This window comes from Nothoprocta perdicaria, unplaced genomic scaffold, assembly GCF_003342845.1.
Source record: "Nothoprocta perdicaria isolate Ctin4 unplaced genomic scaffold, notPer1 scaffold_113, whole genome shotgun sequence".
NCBI lineage: Eukaryota > Metazoa > Chordata > Aves > Tinamiformes > Tinamidae > Nothoprocta > Nothoprocta perdicaria.
In genome coordinates, this window is record NW_020454239.1 from 2,433,710 (window position 1) to 2,446,792 (window position 13,083).

The following is a 13,083-nucleotide window of genomic DNA, read 5'->3' on the forward strand; positions in this document are numbered from 1 at the left end:
GGACCGGAGCAGAGGCCTTACAAACTCAGCACTCAGGTGTTTCTAGCTGTTGCAGGGAGTAGAGGAACAAACCGATTTTTTTTTTCCCACTACAGGAAGTATTTATTTTAAGCTAAGAAAATGAAAAACAAACAGAAAAGCCCCCCGCCCAAACCATACCACAGACTTGTCTTAGCCAACTTTTGTATTTTCCAGCCCAGAGAGGCAGCTGCATTATTTAGTACAGGGGGCCTTTGTGATTCCCGTCGGGACGTGTGGAGCAYGCAGGTGCCTGGGAAGCCAGGGCCCTCCACACTTCCCACACTCTCTTGCCCCGTGGAGTCTTTGGRTAGCATTGTACAGCAGTTCAGAAAGCTGTGTTTGTTAATAATAGTTGTGATTTTTAACTCCTCCGGGAGAAAGTTCCTTCACTATATTTAAATGTTTTGTAAGAGTGAGTTTCGARAAGTATCTCACCTAATTAAAGTGTTTTGCTCCTCGTTTTGGAACATGTTGCTCCAGGCTCTGCTTGCCAGCGTGGCTGGGGTGGCGGAAGGACCGGGATGGGGCTCTGTCCAYCCCCCGAAACAAGTGGCATCAGTGCGGGGAACAGCCAGTGACTGCCAGGGTCAGCATCAGCCCCCCACAACGCGCTGAGGGCAGAAGTGAGGTGGGAAAAGCCCGCGCTTGGGATGACCCCTTGCTCCAGGTCTGCATCCCAAGCGATGGGTAACAATTCCCTTCCTTCCCATCGTGGCAAGGTCTTATGAGGACCAATACCATGTTTCAAAGCACAGCAGTGGTGCCTAGGGATATGGTGGTTGGGGACAAGGAAAACCCTTTGTGTGCCAAGGTTTAATGAGGAGCGCAGGGAAGTGCTCAGGCAGCTGTGATGGAAACGGCATCACCTGGAGAGGTGGGAAAGGAGCGGGTGCTAATGGAGCTCAGCTGGGACCCAGCCTTCCTAGCCAGGATGGGAAAGGAGATAAAAGCACAGGGCTGGGCTTAGGCCTTGTGCTCTTTACTCTGCCTTGGTGGTGCCAGGTAGGAGCAGCCTGGTGGGTTTTGGGTGGTGCATTTTGTGCTGCTTGTATTGCTGGGTTGCAGGAAGGGCTGTGAGGAAGCCCCCCATGCTGGGGCAGATGCTGGGAGGAGAAGGGGTGAGCAGGTGGTGGTGACATTTCTTGCTTTTCCCTGTGAGGTTCTTTGAGCAAATATGGGTGCTTCAGGTGGGGTATGGGGTAGTGTCTAAGACAGGTTTAGGGCCTCTGAAACAGGAACTTTGCAGACTCTTTGGAGATGCTAAGGCAAGAAGCTGTTTCCTGATGCAGCAGGAGCCCAGGTGCATCCTGACATGGGTACATCTTCCCTCTGACTCTCCCCACTGCAGCAGCCAGACCCTCAGTAGGGTGTTCTGGGCTGTCAGGGCCCCAGTTTGAGGGTGCCCTGAGGAGGGTGGGGGTGGACAGGCTAGCAGGCATCTCCTGGGGGGCCATCCCCACATCCCAGTATGGGGTTCTTCATAAGACTCAATCTAAGACTTTTCCTGGCACTCTCCACAGCTGAGCTCTTGCCATGGAATCCCCTAAGCAGAGCCAGGGCACAGGGCCACCGAGCCCTGTAGAAGACACTGCCCTGGGGCTGAGGATTCCTCCCTGYGGTGACAGGGAGGAGGATGTGCCTAGAGCTCTGTGTCCTGTTGCTCGTGTGGCCGCTGCAACCGGTGGGCTGAGATGCAAAGCTCTCCTGGTGCTCGCCATCTGCCTGTCTGTTGCTGCGCTCCCGTATGGCATGGACTCTCTGACTGCCCTATCCCAGACCCCTCCTGCTTCCCTGCGTCTTCCTCCTGCTCAGCCAGGCTCTAAGCCCTACTGGAGCAGGGTGAGTGACAGCTTGGTGACAGTGTCTCCAGTGACACAGCAACCAGAGACAGCTCTGGTGGGCTCTRCAGGCACCTCCCAAGGAGCTGAAGGAGACTTGTACCACAGAGTGGATGCTGAGAGATGGAACCTGGGGACATTGACAGGGGACACTGCTGTTCCCTCAACACCTCGGACCCTCCTGACACTGCAGCCTGGCACCTTGACAGCAGAATCGCAGGGGTCTGGTGTTGCAACCGTCRCTGTGATGCTCTCCAAAGCCTTGGAAAACAGCATAGAAATGCCTGCTAAGTTGTCTCCAGAACTCCACACTAGTCCAGGGGCTGCCTCGACTGCTGGTTGGTCTCATTCTGGCTCTCACCYGAGGCATGGTGCTGCTTTGGGAAGCTTTCTTGGCAAGGGACCAGGCCTGCACAGAGCCACGCAGCTGCCTGCAGTGGCCTCTGCGTGCAGACGTGAGCTCAGTTCACTTGTGGAGCCCATGAGAACAACGCCAAGCTCTTCCCCTTTCTTGAGCAGCAAGGTTGTCTCTAGCATCTCTCCAGAGCACATGTCACAGCTTCCATTCAAGATGCAGAGCCAAGGGAGGAAGTTCTGGGCCACTCTCTGGGCTCTAAGGATGCCTCACCAGAAACCTGCTATGGTGGAGAGCTCCGCAGCTGCCCTGGGCAGGCAGCCCTGGGTCCCCACTCCCTCCAGGGCCTCCTCGGGGACTGAGGAGCAGCCTGCTGTGGATGCAGGGGCTGAGCTGCTGGGAACAGTGTCAGCACAAGTGGCTGCACGTGAAGGAGCTGCTGGGAAGGCTCCAGTTCTATCCAATGTCCCACTAGGTGCAGGGTCGGCAGAGATATCAGCAGGTACTCCCRCCCTGAGCTGTGCCACAGCGGCCTGGAGCCTCAAAGGGCAGAGGCAAGCAGTGACAGCAAGCCTTGGCCAGCACACCCCCAGCCATCCGACCAGCCTGCCTGACCTTACTACGGACAAAGACCACACTGCTGCTTCTGGGCTTGCACCATTTCCAGGGGACCTTCCACCTCTGCCATCAGCAAGGACATCCAGCTTGGCCAAAGGGCGGCCTGGCACCCTGTGGGCACCCTCAACTCTGAAGCCTAAGAAGGCCAGGGGCACACAACCTGCTGATAGCTTTCTGCATGGAGAAGCTRCTCTGCTAGTGAACACCTTTCTGGTCAAGGCACTGAGAAATGGGTCCAGCCTTCTGGCTGCTGCCTCTACGTCACCTCCCAGGGACACATCAGCTGCTCGTGCTGTCAAGCACCAGCAAATGCTGACTCCCTTGCATGCTRCAGAAGAGTTAATAGGGGCTGCTGTCACTTCAGAGAAACAAGGCAATTTGTCTTCCCGCTCTACAAAGCTGACTACACCTRTATCTACTGATGATCTTCCTTCCTCTACCCTGACAAGGGGCTCCAGAGCTGCAAGTGATCCCATGGCTGCAGTGAGCTTGGCAGACTTCGACACTGTCTCGGAGCCCAGCATGTTCAAAACATCCTGCAAGGATGGAGCAGCTCTGGTGGCTCTCCCCTCTCTAAAAGCTGTAGATGTGACAGATGCCTCCTCCCTGAGCTCACCTACTGAGATGCCTTCTCTGCACCCCAAACTTTTTCCCACAGTCTCCCTTGCAACTGCTGAGACTCCAGAACAAGGCCAAGTTGCGCGTGTGGCCACAGGGGTGGCAGGGAGAAGTGTGCTGCATGGAGAGATAGCCAAGGCAAAAGGTGCTACAAGTGGAAAGCCCATAAAGACTTCAGTGGATGCAACTGTTGCTCCATCAGGACCTCCAGAGCCCACCCATGCTATTCAGAGCTCTGCACCYCTCTCTAGCTTGAAGCAYTCCACCCCATCCCATCAGCCTGAGACTGAGCAAGCAGTACAGACCAGCATCACTGTTTTCTCACCTCTGTCCTATGAATCATCTTCTACCAGACCTATGCATGGCCCTAMGTCCCTGTTAGCCTCTTGGACCATGACTGCACCAACAGGATTCATGCCTGGCACTCACTCTATGCCCACTCCCCTGGTTGCTGCCTCACAGCATCCCTTCACACCTGGAGCAGACCTCTCTATCCCTTCACAGCTGGAGCAGACCACTACCCAACCATCACTTGCAGGAGAAGGCTTCATTATAACTGCATCCCCAGCTGAGCCCATGACTACAAGCAAGCTGAGCTCCTCTGAGGCGAAGCCCATGGTGCCCCAGGCCCCTGGACTGTCCTCTCCTGCACAGCCTCTCCCTGTGCACGTGTTGCCCTTGCAGTTCAGGCTTACGGGCATTGCTTACACTAAGGCTCTGAGCAGCAAGTCTTCGGAGAGCTACAAGAAACTGGAGAAGGAAGTGATGTGGATGGTAAGTGTGGGCTGATTCCTCCAGAGCTGGCTTGCCCTATCTGTGGAGCTTTGCCCTGTCTGTGGAGGTGTCCCCTTTTGGGTGAAGGGAACTGGGAAAAGGATTGCCTTCTGAGACTTAACTTGGGCTGCCTGCAGCCCTGGATAGACTAGYTTAGTCATCCTAATCTCAGGTTTTTGCCTATCCTGTGGTAGCCATCCTATCCTACCCAAGCCAAGCTGACTTCCCTTCCCAGCTCCATCTTTATCATGCACTTCTGATATATCCCTCACTTGTTCCTGCAAGTTTTCTGGCATTTCTCAACAATGGATTTTTCTTCTAGCTAAACAAAACACTGTCCACYTATGAGAACTTCCTCCAAGCAAATRTCCTTGAGTTTATGTGAGTACACAGCTCTGCTCTGGGGAAAAAGATGGAGATGGGTGGGTTTGGGTTGGAGCGAGGGCTTTCTCCAGCAAGATAGTTGAGGGAGGGCAAACAACGCTTGTGAGGGGTTATGCTCCCTGCCCAGGAGATCCCTGGTCAAAAGTGTTCTTAGCAGAGGGTGCACGTTTGCACTAGGGTTTGTCAGCTCATGTCCTCTTTAGGAATGGCTCTGTGATCGTGCGAGGGGAGGCTCTATTCCAGGGGGACAGTCCTGTTCCCACACGCTCTCACCTCATCCGTACAATCATCACGGAAGTGAGCAGGGAGAGGAACACCTTCGGCTGGCAACTGGAGCCCCAGTCCATCCAGTCAAGTGGTAAGTCATGGAGCTCCTACTACAGCAGGACAGCTACCATTAAGTCTGCTTCCTACAGGTCCCTCAGTCCCTTCCTACAGGTCCTGAAGTCTCATCAGCTTGGACCAAAGGCTTCACTTTTACTTAATCTCTTCTCTTCTGATTCGTGCAAAACTCCTAAATACAAAGGATGCTGGAGACTACTTTTCCAGTAGTCATATCTATATGGTCCACTCTTTATGCTAAATTCACTGGCTTACCCTCCTTGATGCACTTGTGCTCAGGGAGGTAGCTGCACTTTCAAAACCCTTTTCGCAAAAGAATTAAGTATCGATTTGGACTTAGCTGACTACTGCTTTTAGATCTTGGTGTGAAGAGAACCAACTCGATGCTGCCTGGTATCTCCTAGGTAAGGGAGAGGAACAGGTAAGGACATGAGTCTCTTAAAATCTTCTAGGCTTCAGTCTAGAGAACCTGGACCCAGAGAAGTTGTCCATCTCCCTCACTGTTCTTCGACTTGGCTCTGTTGCATCTGGCGGAATGAGCAGAACGGACCCCCTGGATAGGCTTATCAGTGAGGTATGGCAGGTCTTGCTCTGCATGCTGAGATTGCGTGTCTACCCCTTGGAGTCTCCATGCTGAAYTGAGATGAGGTGGTGAGAGGGGTAGCTGCCACTGAGTGGCTCACGCAAGGAGGGACAACACCTGCCTGTTTCACTAGTGATATTTGCCTCTGGGCAAAGGGATTTTGCTCTGTCCTCTGAGGCCTCTTTAAAGTACCCATTACTGGGGAACAGGCAGTTGGCTGTGGAGACTATTGAGCAGAAGTTCTGGTGGATCTTTCAAGAGATGTTGCTGAGAACTTCATCCATTGGCAAAAGAACACAGCTTGACTATTCAGCTTTCTGTGAAGTAATGTAATGCAGAGACAGGGTATGAGCTGTTGTCTTGCCTTTCTATAGGTGATCCAGTCACTCAGTGTTCTATATGATGTGAAGAACTTCACTATTGGCCAGCTCAGGTATGGGAGATGACTACCCCTCCAGTTCTTCATTAAAGTCTCACTCATTTAACCCTGTRCTGTATAAGGCACTCGGTAGGCAATTAGTAATGCTGTGGAGGTGGGGAGGGTGAGGTTTCCTGCCCTGGGAAGACTGAGGTGGCTCTAAAGAGCTCTATATATTCTCTATAGATTCATATCATAGTTGTGGGCTCAGAAATGTGTGTGTTTGGGGGATATCCTCTCATAGACCTTATAATATGGATGAAAGAGACCACTGAATGACCACTAGATCTCACTGCAGAACATGCCCAAGTCTTAACTGAGCATTTTCCCTGGGCTGAGTACATGTGAGCTGCTGTACYGAACAGGATGGAGAGGCTCGCTGAGCCTCTAGGCCTGTTCTAGCCTTTCTGCTTTGCTCAGAGCTCTTCTCTGCTTAGAAGCCTCAGAGGGGACCTGGAGATCAGTGGAGAGCTCTATCTTGACACAGATGTCCATGCTGATATAGAAGAAGTTCTGCAAGCCCTGAAGGCTCTCGCAGCCTCCTCTGTGGACATGGTCTCCCTCTCAGTGGAGGGTAAGAACAGTCCTTCTGTGGCAGGGCTTGCAGCTGGGACAGTCACCTAGAAGTGGTATCTTTCCTCTGCAGGAGCCAAGCTTCATCTGAAGACTTACCCGATCTCCTTCATCATCATCAACAGGCACTTTAGTGAGGACCTTCTCGATCCATTTTCTGTGGAGTACCAGGAACTTGCAAGAGAGCTTGGAGATGTGGTAGGCATGGCTGGTGGATGTGTGTGTGTGTGTGGGGTGTCTTCTGAGAAAAGGAGGCTACTGGAGCTGCAAGAAAGGGACTGCTTCAAGGTTGTCTAAATCAGGTCCTTAGAACYCCAGTGCCATGGCTGAAAGGTGCTCAAAGAGCCAGATCCTGAGATCCTTGAAGCCTTTTCTTACAAAGATGAAGGACAAATGTTGTTCTAATGGCAACTAAGAACACTTAAATGCCCCCTGTGGGGTGAAGGAGCTCTACTGTGACCTGTCTATGGCAGGACACTATCCACAGGAACTCCAGGATTAGGATGCTCTTGCTCCTGAGTTTTTCAGTCCAGGCCACACAATGCAACCAAGGATCTCGAAGTGCTCTGCACCACAACAGATGRTCTCATCTGCTGTCCCAGCTGCCTGGTGGCTATAGGAGTGGTCATCTGGTGGGGTAGAAAGCTCAAAGGCTGGTGGAAAGCTAAGCCAAAAGGAAAAAAAAAATCTTTTCCAGGTGGGAAGAGCCCTGAAGGACCACAAGAGCTTCCTACAAGCAGTCATAAGAGGATTCTTGTGAGTAGGAGCACAGGGTCTGCTGGGTCAGAAGGACTTATGAAGTGGAGCTAGAGGGAAAGGGGAAGAGGATATAGATTCAGGGATGTAAATATGCATTATCCAACAAATATGCACTAAATATGCATTATCCAACAAATCCAGCTTCAGGCCTATTGCCTCAGCCCTAAGTTGATTTGCAGCAGGCAGCTGAGCCCAAATAGGCATTTAACCTCAAGCTTTTCAGCTGTCCAATGCACAAGGAATAACAACTTAGACTCCCAGAAATGCCTTTAATGTTCCCAAAAGCACATGCTAATTTAATGCTTCATAGCTGAGTGAAGGGACACTGGTTTAGGTGGGAAGTTTGGGCCACTGCYAAGTGAAAGGGAGGCTCTTCCACCTTTCTCCACAGGCCTGGCTCCTTGATCTGTCACGGAGATGTGATCTTTGAGCACCCTGCTCCAACTAGCGAGGAGGTTCTGGAGAAACTTGCTGTCTTCATTGGGCCAGACAAGGCTYTGGCAGGTTCAGGCTTCCAGGTGGACCCGTATTCCCTTGCTGTGGGAGGTAAGGGATGGAGGGGTGGGTGGGTCGTGCAGTAACATGGTRGAGCTCCTGTGCCGTGCAGCAAGGGTGTTGACTTCTGTGCCCTGTTCTAGAGGACGTGTTGGAGCCTCCTCCATCTGACTTGAGCTTTCCTGAGTATGGAGTGGTGATCATTGTCATGTGTGGCCTTGGCATCATTACCATCCCCATCATTCTGCTGGTGGTAAGAGCTATATCAGTCTATCTTGTCTGTGTGACAATGCAGCTGCTGGTCTATGGGTATCTGGGCTCAAACAGTGACCTCAAGGATGGCAGAAGGGCTGCACTGCATAACGCAGAGGCAAATAGGGTGGCTTCTGCAAAAGCTGTTCATCTCACTGTTTGAGACAGTGAGGGACCAGCAAAGCAGCCTTGGTGTTGACAGTTGTACTGCTCTCCTCCYTGCAGTGCCTCAGGAAACAGCGGTTTGGCTGGCAGGACATGGCAGCCCTCTGGGACAGGAGGGACCCAGAAGCTGGCACCCAAACCATGGAAATGGAAAACCAAGGCTTCTGGGCAGCTTCTGAAGAGGCAAGTGGCCTTCAGAAGGGGCAAGCATTGCCTTCAGTGCAGCACTGGCTATTGCTAGCAGTGTCAGTGGGTGCTGGACCTTATGGGGACTGCATCACTGTGGCCAGTTGTGACTTTGGGGCAGTGACTCCTTCCTCTCCATCTTGCAGGGGCCTGAGGATGTTCAGGAGCAGTGTCAGAAGAGCTCTGAGTGAAGCTGCCCCAGGTGGGGTCTGGAGAGGGATTTGTGTGGAGAGATGCTGCAAGTCACCCCTCAATCTGCACTGCAGCCTTGCTCCCTGAAGGCTGYGGGCTCTATATGGGACTGTCTATGTCTGAATGAACAGTTTGTATCTTTAATAAACTTTGTAAAAATAGAAGTTTTGGCTGCAGTTCTGTCCTTTGTCCCTCTTCCAGGGGGGTACATGCCCCTCTTCTGGGCAGGGGCAGGCCTTGCCAGGATATCTGCATAGAGCCCCGTTTGGGGCTAAGAGCTGTTACCAGCTGGTCTGGGTGAGTGGGGTTGGGGTAGGGAGTGATAACTTATTCCATGGCTAGCTGAACCCCAGGAGCAGAGCTACCTTGCCTGTTTCTGTGTCATAGGGTGCCTCTTGGCTTGTGGGGGGAGATAGGAGGTCCCTGTAGGCTGCCCCCAGTCTCCTTTCCCTGCAAGCTTCCTTGGAACTGAGCCCTCYCCTACTTGTGTGGTACCTCTCCTGGAATACAAGGATGAAAGGRGATGAGGTCTGGACGGGCCAGTCCTGTGCTTTAGGGGGAAAACAGGTTTTTGTTGAGCACTTCTCAAAGGCCCAGTTTCCAGAAGCCACACATGCACTAGGCCAGTGGAAGATGCTAAGCGCTTCGAGGTGAGGAGAGCTAMTTCAATCATGACTGGGCGGTAGTCATGGTGGTTGCAGGTAACATTTACAAAGGAAGTTGTAGTTGTCTACAAAAAGATGAACCTCTCCTCACRGCACGGCTCTCAGGACAAACTCTAAGATGTCCGCTGCCAGTTGCCTAATGAAGCTTGCCTGTGCAACCACCATGCTGGGCGGGTGATTACTGGGATTATGGACTAACAGSTGTTGCTTTGTTTTTAAATCTTTTAGATTTTCACGGCAAGTACCTAACCCACTAATGCTAGAGGTGGGTGCTGGGKCAAAGCTGTCACTAAAGGTCAGTTCTCGTGTGAACCAAGCGCTTCTAGAGTCCAAGGGCACACCCGCACAACGCCTCAACGGCGCGTACACAAGCGCATGCGCACAACACCCCACCGCGCACACCCTCTCTCACGCGCATGCGCACAGCACGCCAAAGCGCACAGCCGTTCACACGCGCATGCGCACGTCCGCACAACACCCCACTGCGCACAGCCGTTCACACGCGCATGCGCACGGCCGTACAACACCCCACCGCGCACACCCGCCCACACGCGCATGCGCACAACAYCCCACCGCACACMKCCGCTCACGCGCATGCGCACAACACCCCACCGCACACASCCGCTCAYGCGCATGCGCACCSCCGCACAACACCCCAGCGGGCACAGCCGCCGACGCGCATGCGCGCGCGCCCTCCCGCGGCGCGGCGGCGGCTCCCGGTGCCGGCGGCGCCATGGTGGGTGCAGCGGCGGGGGCGGCGGGACCGGGACCGGGACCGGGACTCGGACCCGGCCGGCTCTGATGGCGCCTTCTCTCCGCAGCGCTTCCGCTTCTGCGGAGACCTCGACTGCCCCGACTGGGTCCTGGCCGAGATCAGCACCCTGGCCAAGATCGTTAGTGCCCCCGCGCCGAGACCGCGGCGCCCCCGAGCCCTTGACCCGCCTCCCGAGCCCTCAGCGCCCCCCAGACCCCCTCCCCTGAGCCCTCAGCCCCTGCCCAGCCCCCCTGCACCGCCCCGCACCCCACACAGCCCCGGGGGCGGGAGGGCGGGGGGCTGTGGGGCTGTGCGTGACCGCTGTCCTTCTCGCCACCCGCGCAGTCCTCGGTGAAGCTGAAGCTCATCTGCGCCCAGGTGCTCAGGGACCTGCTGGGGGAGGACATCGACGTAAGTTGCCTGCGGCGACGTTGCGATGCTCTCGTCGTCAGCCTGCTGCTGGTAGAGTTGTTGGCGTTGGTGCTAGTGCTGGTGTTCCAGTGAGGGACGCTGTGCTAGCACTGACAGTGCTGGTGTTACTTATCAGTCATGGCATTTGTTAGTAAATTATATGATAATTTGATAATATGATAATCCCCTTGGTGGGGAGGCCTTTGACCACCTCCCAGAGCCACCCAAGCCACATCCAGCAGCTTTGGGTGTTGCCAATGGAGAGGCTGCACACGGCTGTCCCACGGCTGTGACAGGTTTGGGGGGTCAGGACAGGGCTCCCCATAACCACCCCATCGGGGATCTGCTCTTCCCTCCTGCAGTATGAGAAGATCCTGAAGCTGACGTCCGACGCCAAGTTAGGTGAGTGCTGCTCCTTGTGGGTGCTGCCGAGATCGCCGCAGTTCCAGAGGAGCTGGGGTCTCGAGGTGGGGACAGAGCTGTCACCAGTAAGCCCACTGCCATGAAGCGGTGGCGGACTGGCAAACAAGAACTCTCTAAAATCACTGAGAAGCAGCCCGGCCCTTGCCGCCCTGTTTATAAGCCATGCTGTGTAGTCGCTTCTCTTCCCAAACACATCACTCATCACAAAAGATTTCCGAGAAGGGAATTTTGCTCGTCTTCAGTTTTCTCATATTCCCCACTTCCCAGCTCTGCAAGAGGTGCCATCTCCTGAAGGGAGGAGAGGGCAGGGCTCCTTTTTGCCTTGAGCTAAGTCCCCTGCTCCCTACAGAGTCTGGGGACGTGAAAGCCACCATTGCCGTCCTCAGCTTCATCCTGTCCAGCGCAGCCAAGCACAATGTGGACAGCGAGTCCCTGTCCAGTGAGCTGCAGCAGCTGGGGCTGCCTAAAGGTAGGAGGAGAGCCTGGGCTGAGCCATCAGCCTCAGGTGATGATTGTGCTCCCCCATTACCTCCCATTCCAGCCACCTGTCCCAGCTTGTCCTGCAGGTGCTGCCTTGTGTTTCCTCATGGCTGGGTCTTCACTATCCCAGGACTAGAAGTGGCGGTAACTGTTTTTTTCTGCTGTCTTCTCGGGTAGAACATGCCAYGGGGCTATGCCGATCTTACGAGGAGAAGCAGAGTCCCCTCCAAGACAACCTCAGGGCCTGCAGCCTGAGATGTGAGTGCAGCTTCAGCCTTGCCAGTGGGTTTCCAGCAGCAGGGGAAGTGTGGCTCGCCTGTTTGCTAGGAGGACGTGTTTGAGAGCCACTGCCAAAATCGGGGTGTTCACGTGCTGTGTGTCCACTGCAGTGAGCCAGCTGGACTCGGTGTCCTGGAGGGTGGACTACACGCTGAGCTCCAGTGAGCTGCAGGAGGTCAACGAACCCCTCGTGCACCTGATGTTCGCTGTGCGGGACAGGGACCGTGGGATGACGGAGACTGTCCCCATGGCCGTGTCGGCTGACAAGTTCCAAGTCCTGCTGGCAGGTGAGGACGAGGGAGGGCCCCTGGACAGGGGGATTGCTTGGTCTCTTGGGGACCGAGACAAGGCCAAGGACAGCACCATATGGGTTGTGTCCTCCCCTTGGCATGGGTGGCAGCTTCTCCTTTTGATTTACTGTGCTGATTGGCGCCCAGACACCTCCCCTCTCTGTGCAGAGGGTGCGGGTGCAGGAAGGACTCCTACAAAGAGAAATTGCTGCCATCCTTGAGATCTCTAGTGCTGTGGTGCCATTCCCATCCTCTTCCTCTCTCCACTTCTATTCCCAGAGCTGAAGCAGGCCCAGGCTCTGATGAAGACCCTTCTCTGAGGAGCAGGAAGAAGGAGCGATTGCAGGAGCTACCAGCCAGTGGATCTCATGCCAGGACTTGTGCACTGTCTAGGGCACTGCCCAAGTGGAGGCGGGCAAGACGAGTCTGGCTCCCTCCTGCCCGCAGGCTGGTGCTGGAGGCAGCATTCCCTGCCGCTGCTTGCCTGCTTCCTTCCTCAAAGCCGCCCCGCAACCAGCCCCTTGCCCGGGGCTAATGCAGAGCCACCCCCCGCCATGTAGGAACAACTGGCACTAGCTGGGCATAGTGCCATCGGCAGCCAGGCCCTGCGGGTGCTGGGTGCTCCTCTGTGGGCAGCTCTGTCCCCAGYGAGCCTGCAGCTGCCCATGTGCCTTGCATTCTTGGTGGGAGAAGGGACACGTATCCACAACCTGCGGGCTCCGGCAACCTCAGGGTTGCCTCCTGTCGGGGGAGCTCCCGCCTCCTCCGGCAGCAGGGATCCCTCCCCTCCCTCCGTGTCAGGCGCGATCTGCATGTGTGCGGGCCGGTGGCTGTGTAAGAGGACTCCAATAAAACTGCGGGAAGAGCAGGCGCTGTGTCCCGGAGTCCCGTGGCGCAGGAGGCGGCGCGGTGCCGCGGGTGGGGAAGCGGAGGACGCGGCTCCCGTGGCTCCCCGCGGCGGCCGCCCCGCCGCCATGGGCGGAGACGCCGCGGCGCAGCGGGCGCCGCGATGCCGGAGGGCCCGGAGCTGGCGCTGGCCGCGCGCTACGTGAACGCGCGCTGCGGCGGGCTGGTGTTCGCCGGCGCCGTGGAGCGCTCGCCCGTGAGCAAGAGCCCGGCCGTGCCCTTCGCGAGCGCGGCCTRCAGCATCTCGGCGGCCCCGCGCGGCAAGGAGCTGCGGCTCACGCTGGCCCCGCTCGGCGACGACG

The 13,083-nt window shown here is 55.5% G+C and overlaps 3 protein-coding genes across 3 annotated transcripts in view; all 3 read left to right on the forward strand.

Annotated features, from left to right (window-relative positions):
- Positions 1-986: 986 nt before the first annotated feature.
- On the forward strand, positions 987-8,572 carry LOC112958710 (flocculation protein FLO11-like). The gene is made up of 13 exons (XM_026052631.1): positions 987-1,023; positions 1,542-4,224; positions 4,547-4,605; positions 4,812-4,966; positions 5,403-5,524; positions 5,908-5,966; positions 6,389-6,525; positions 6,598-6,722; positions 7,222-7,280; positions 7,675-7,829; positions 7,922-8,031; positions 8,256-8,378; positions 8,528-8,572. Exons 2-13 carry the CDS (start codon positions 1,555-1,557, stop codon positions 8,570-8,572), a joined length of 3,819 nt encoding a protein of 1,272 aa, XP_025908416.1. The 5' UTR covers positions 987-1,023; positions 1,542-1,554.
- Positions 8,573-9,954: 1,382 nt separating this feature from the next.
- Positions 9,955-12,490, forward strand: COMMD4 (COMM domain containing 4). Its single transcript, XM_026053059.1, has 8 exons — positions 9,955-9,974; positions 10,060-10,131; positions 10,338-10,403; positions 10,766-10,805; positions 11,176-11,295; positions 11,484-11,564; positions 11,696-11,872; positions 12,155-12,490. Exons 1-8 carry the CDS (start codon positions 9,972-9,974, stop codon positions 12,193-12,195), a joined length of 600 nt encoding a protein of 199 aa, XP_025908844.1. The 5' UTR covers positions 9,955-9,971; the 3' UTR covers positions 12,196-12,490.
- A 394-nt stretch (positions 12,491-12,884) lies between these two features.
- Positions 12,885-13,083, forward strand: part of NEIL1 (nei like DNA glycosylase 1) — a 5,579-nt gene continuing 5,380 nt past the window's right edge. The window contains exon 1 of the mRNA XM_026052783.1: positions 12,885-13,072. Coding sequence (XP_025908568.1) covers positions 12,885-13,072 — 188 coding nt within the window. The remainder of the gene's footprint in view (positions 13,073-13,083) is intronic.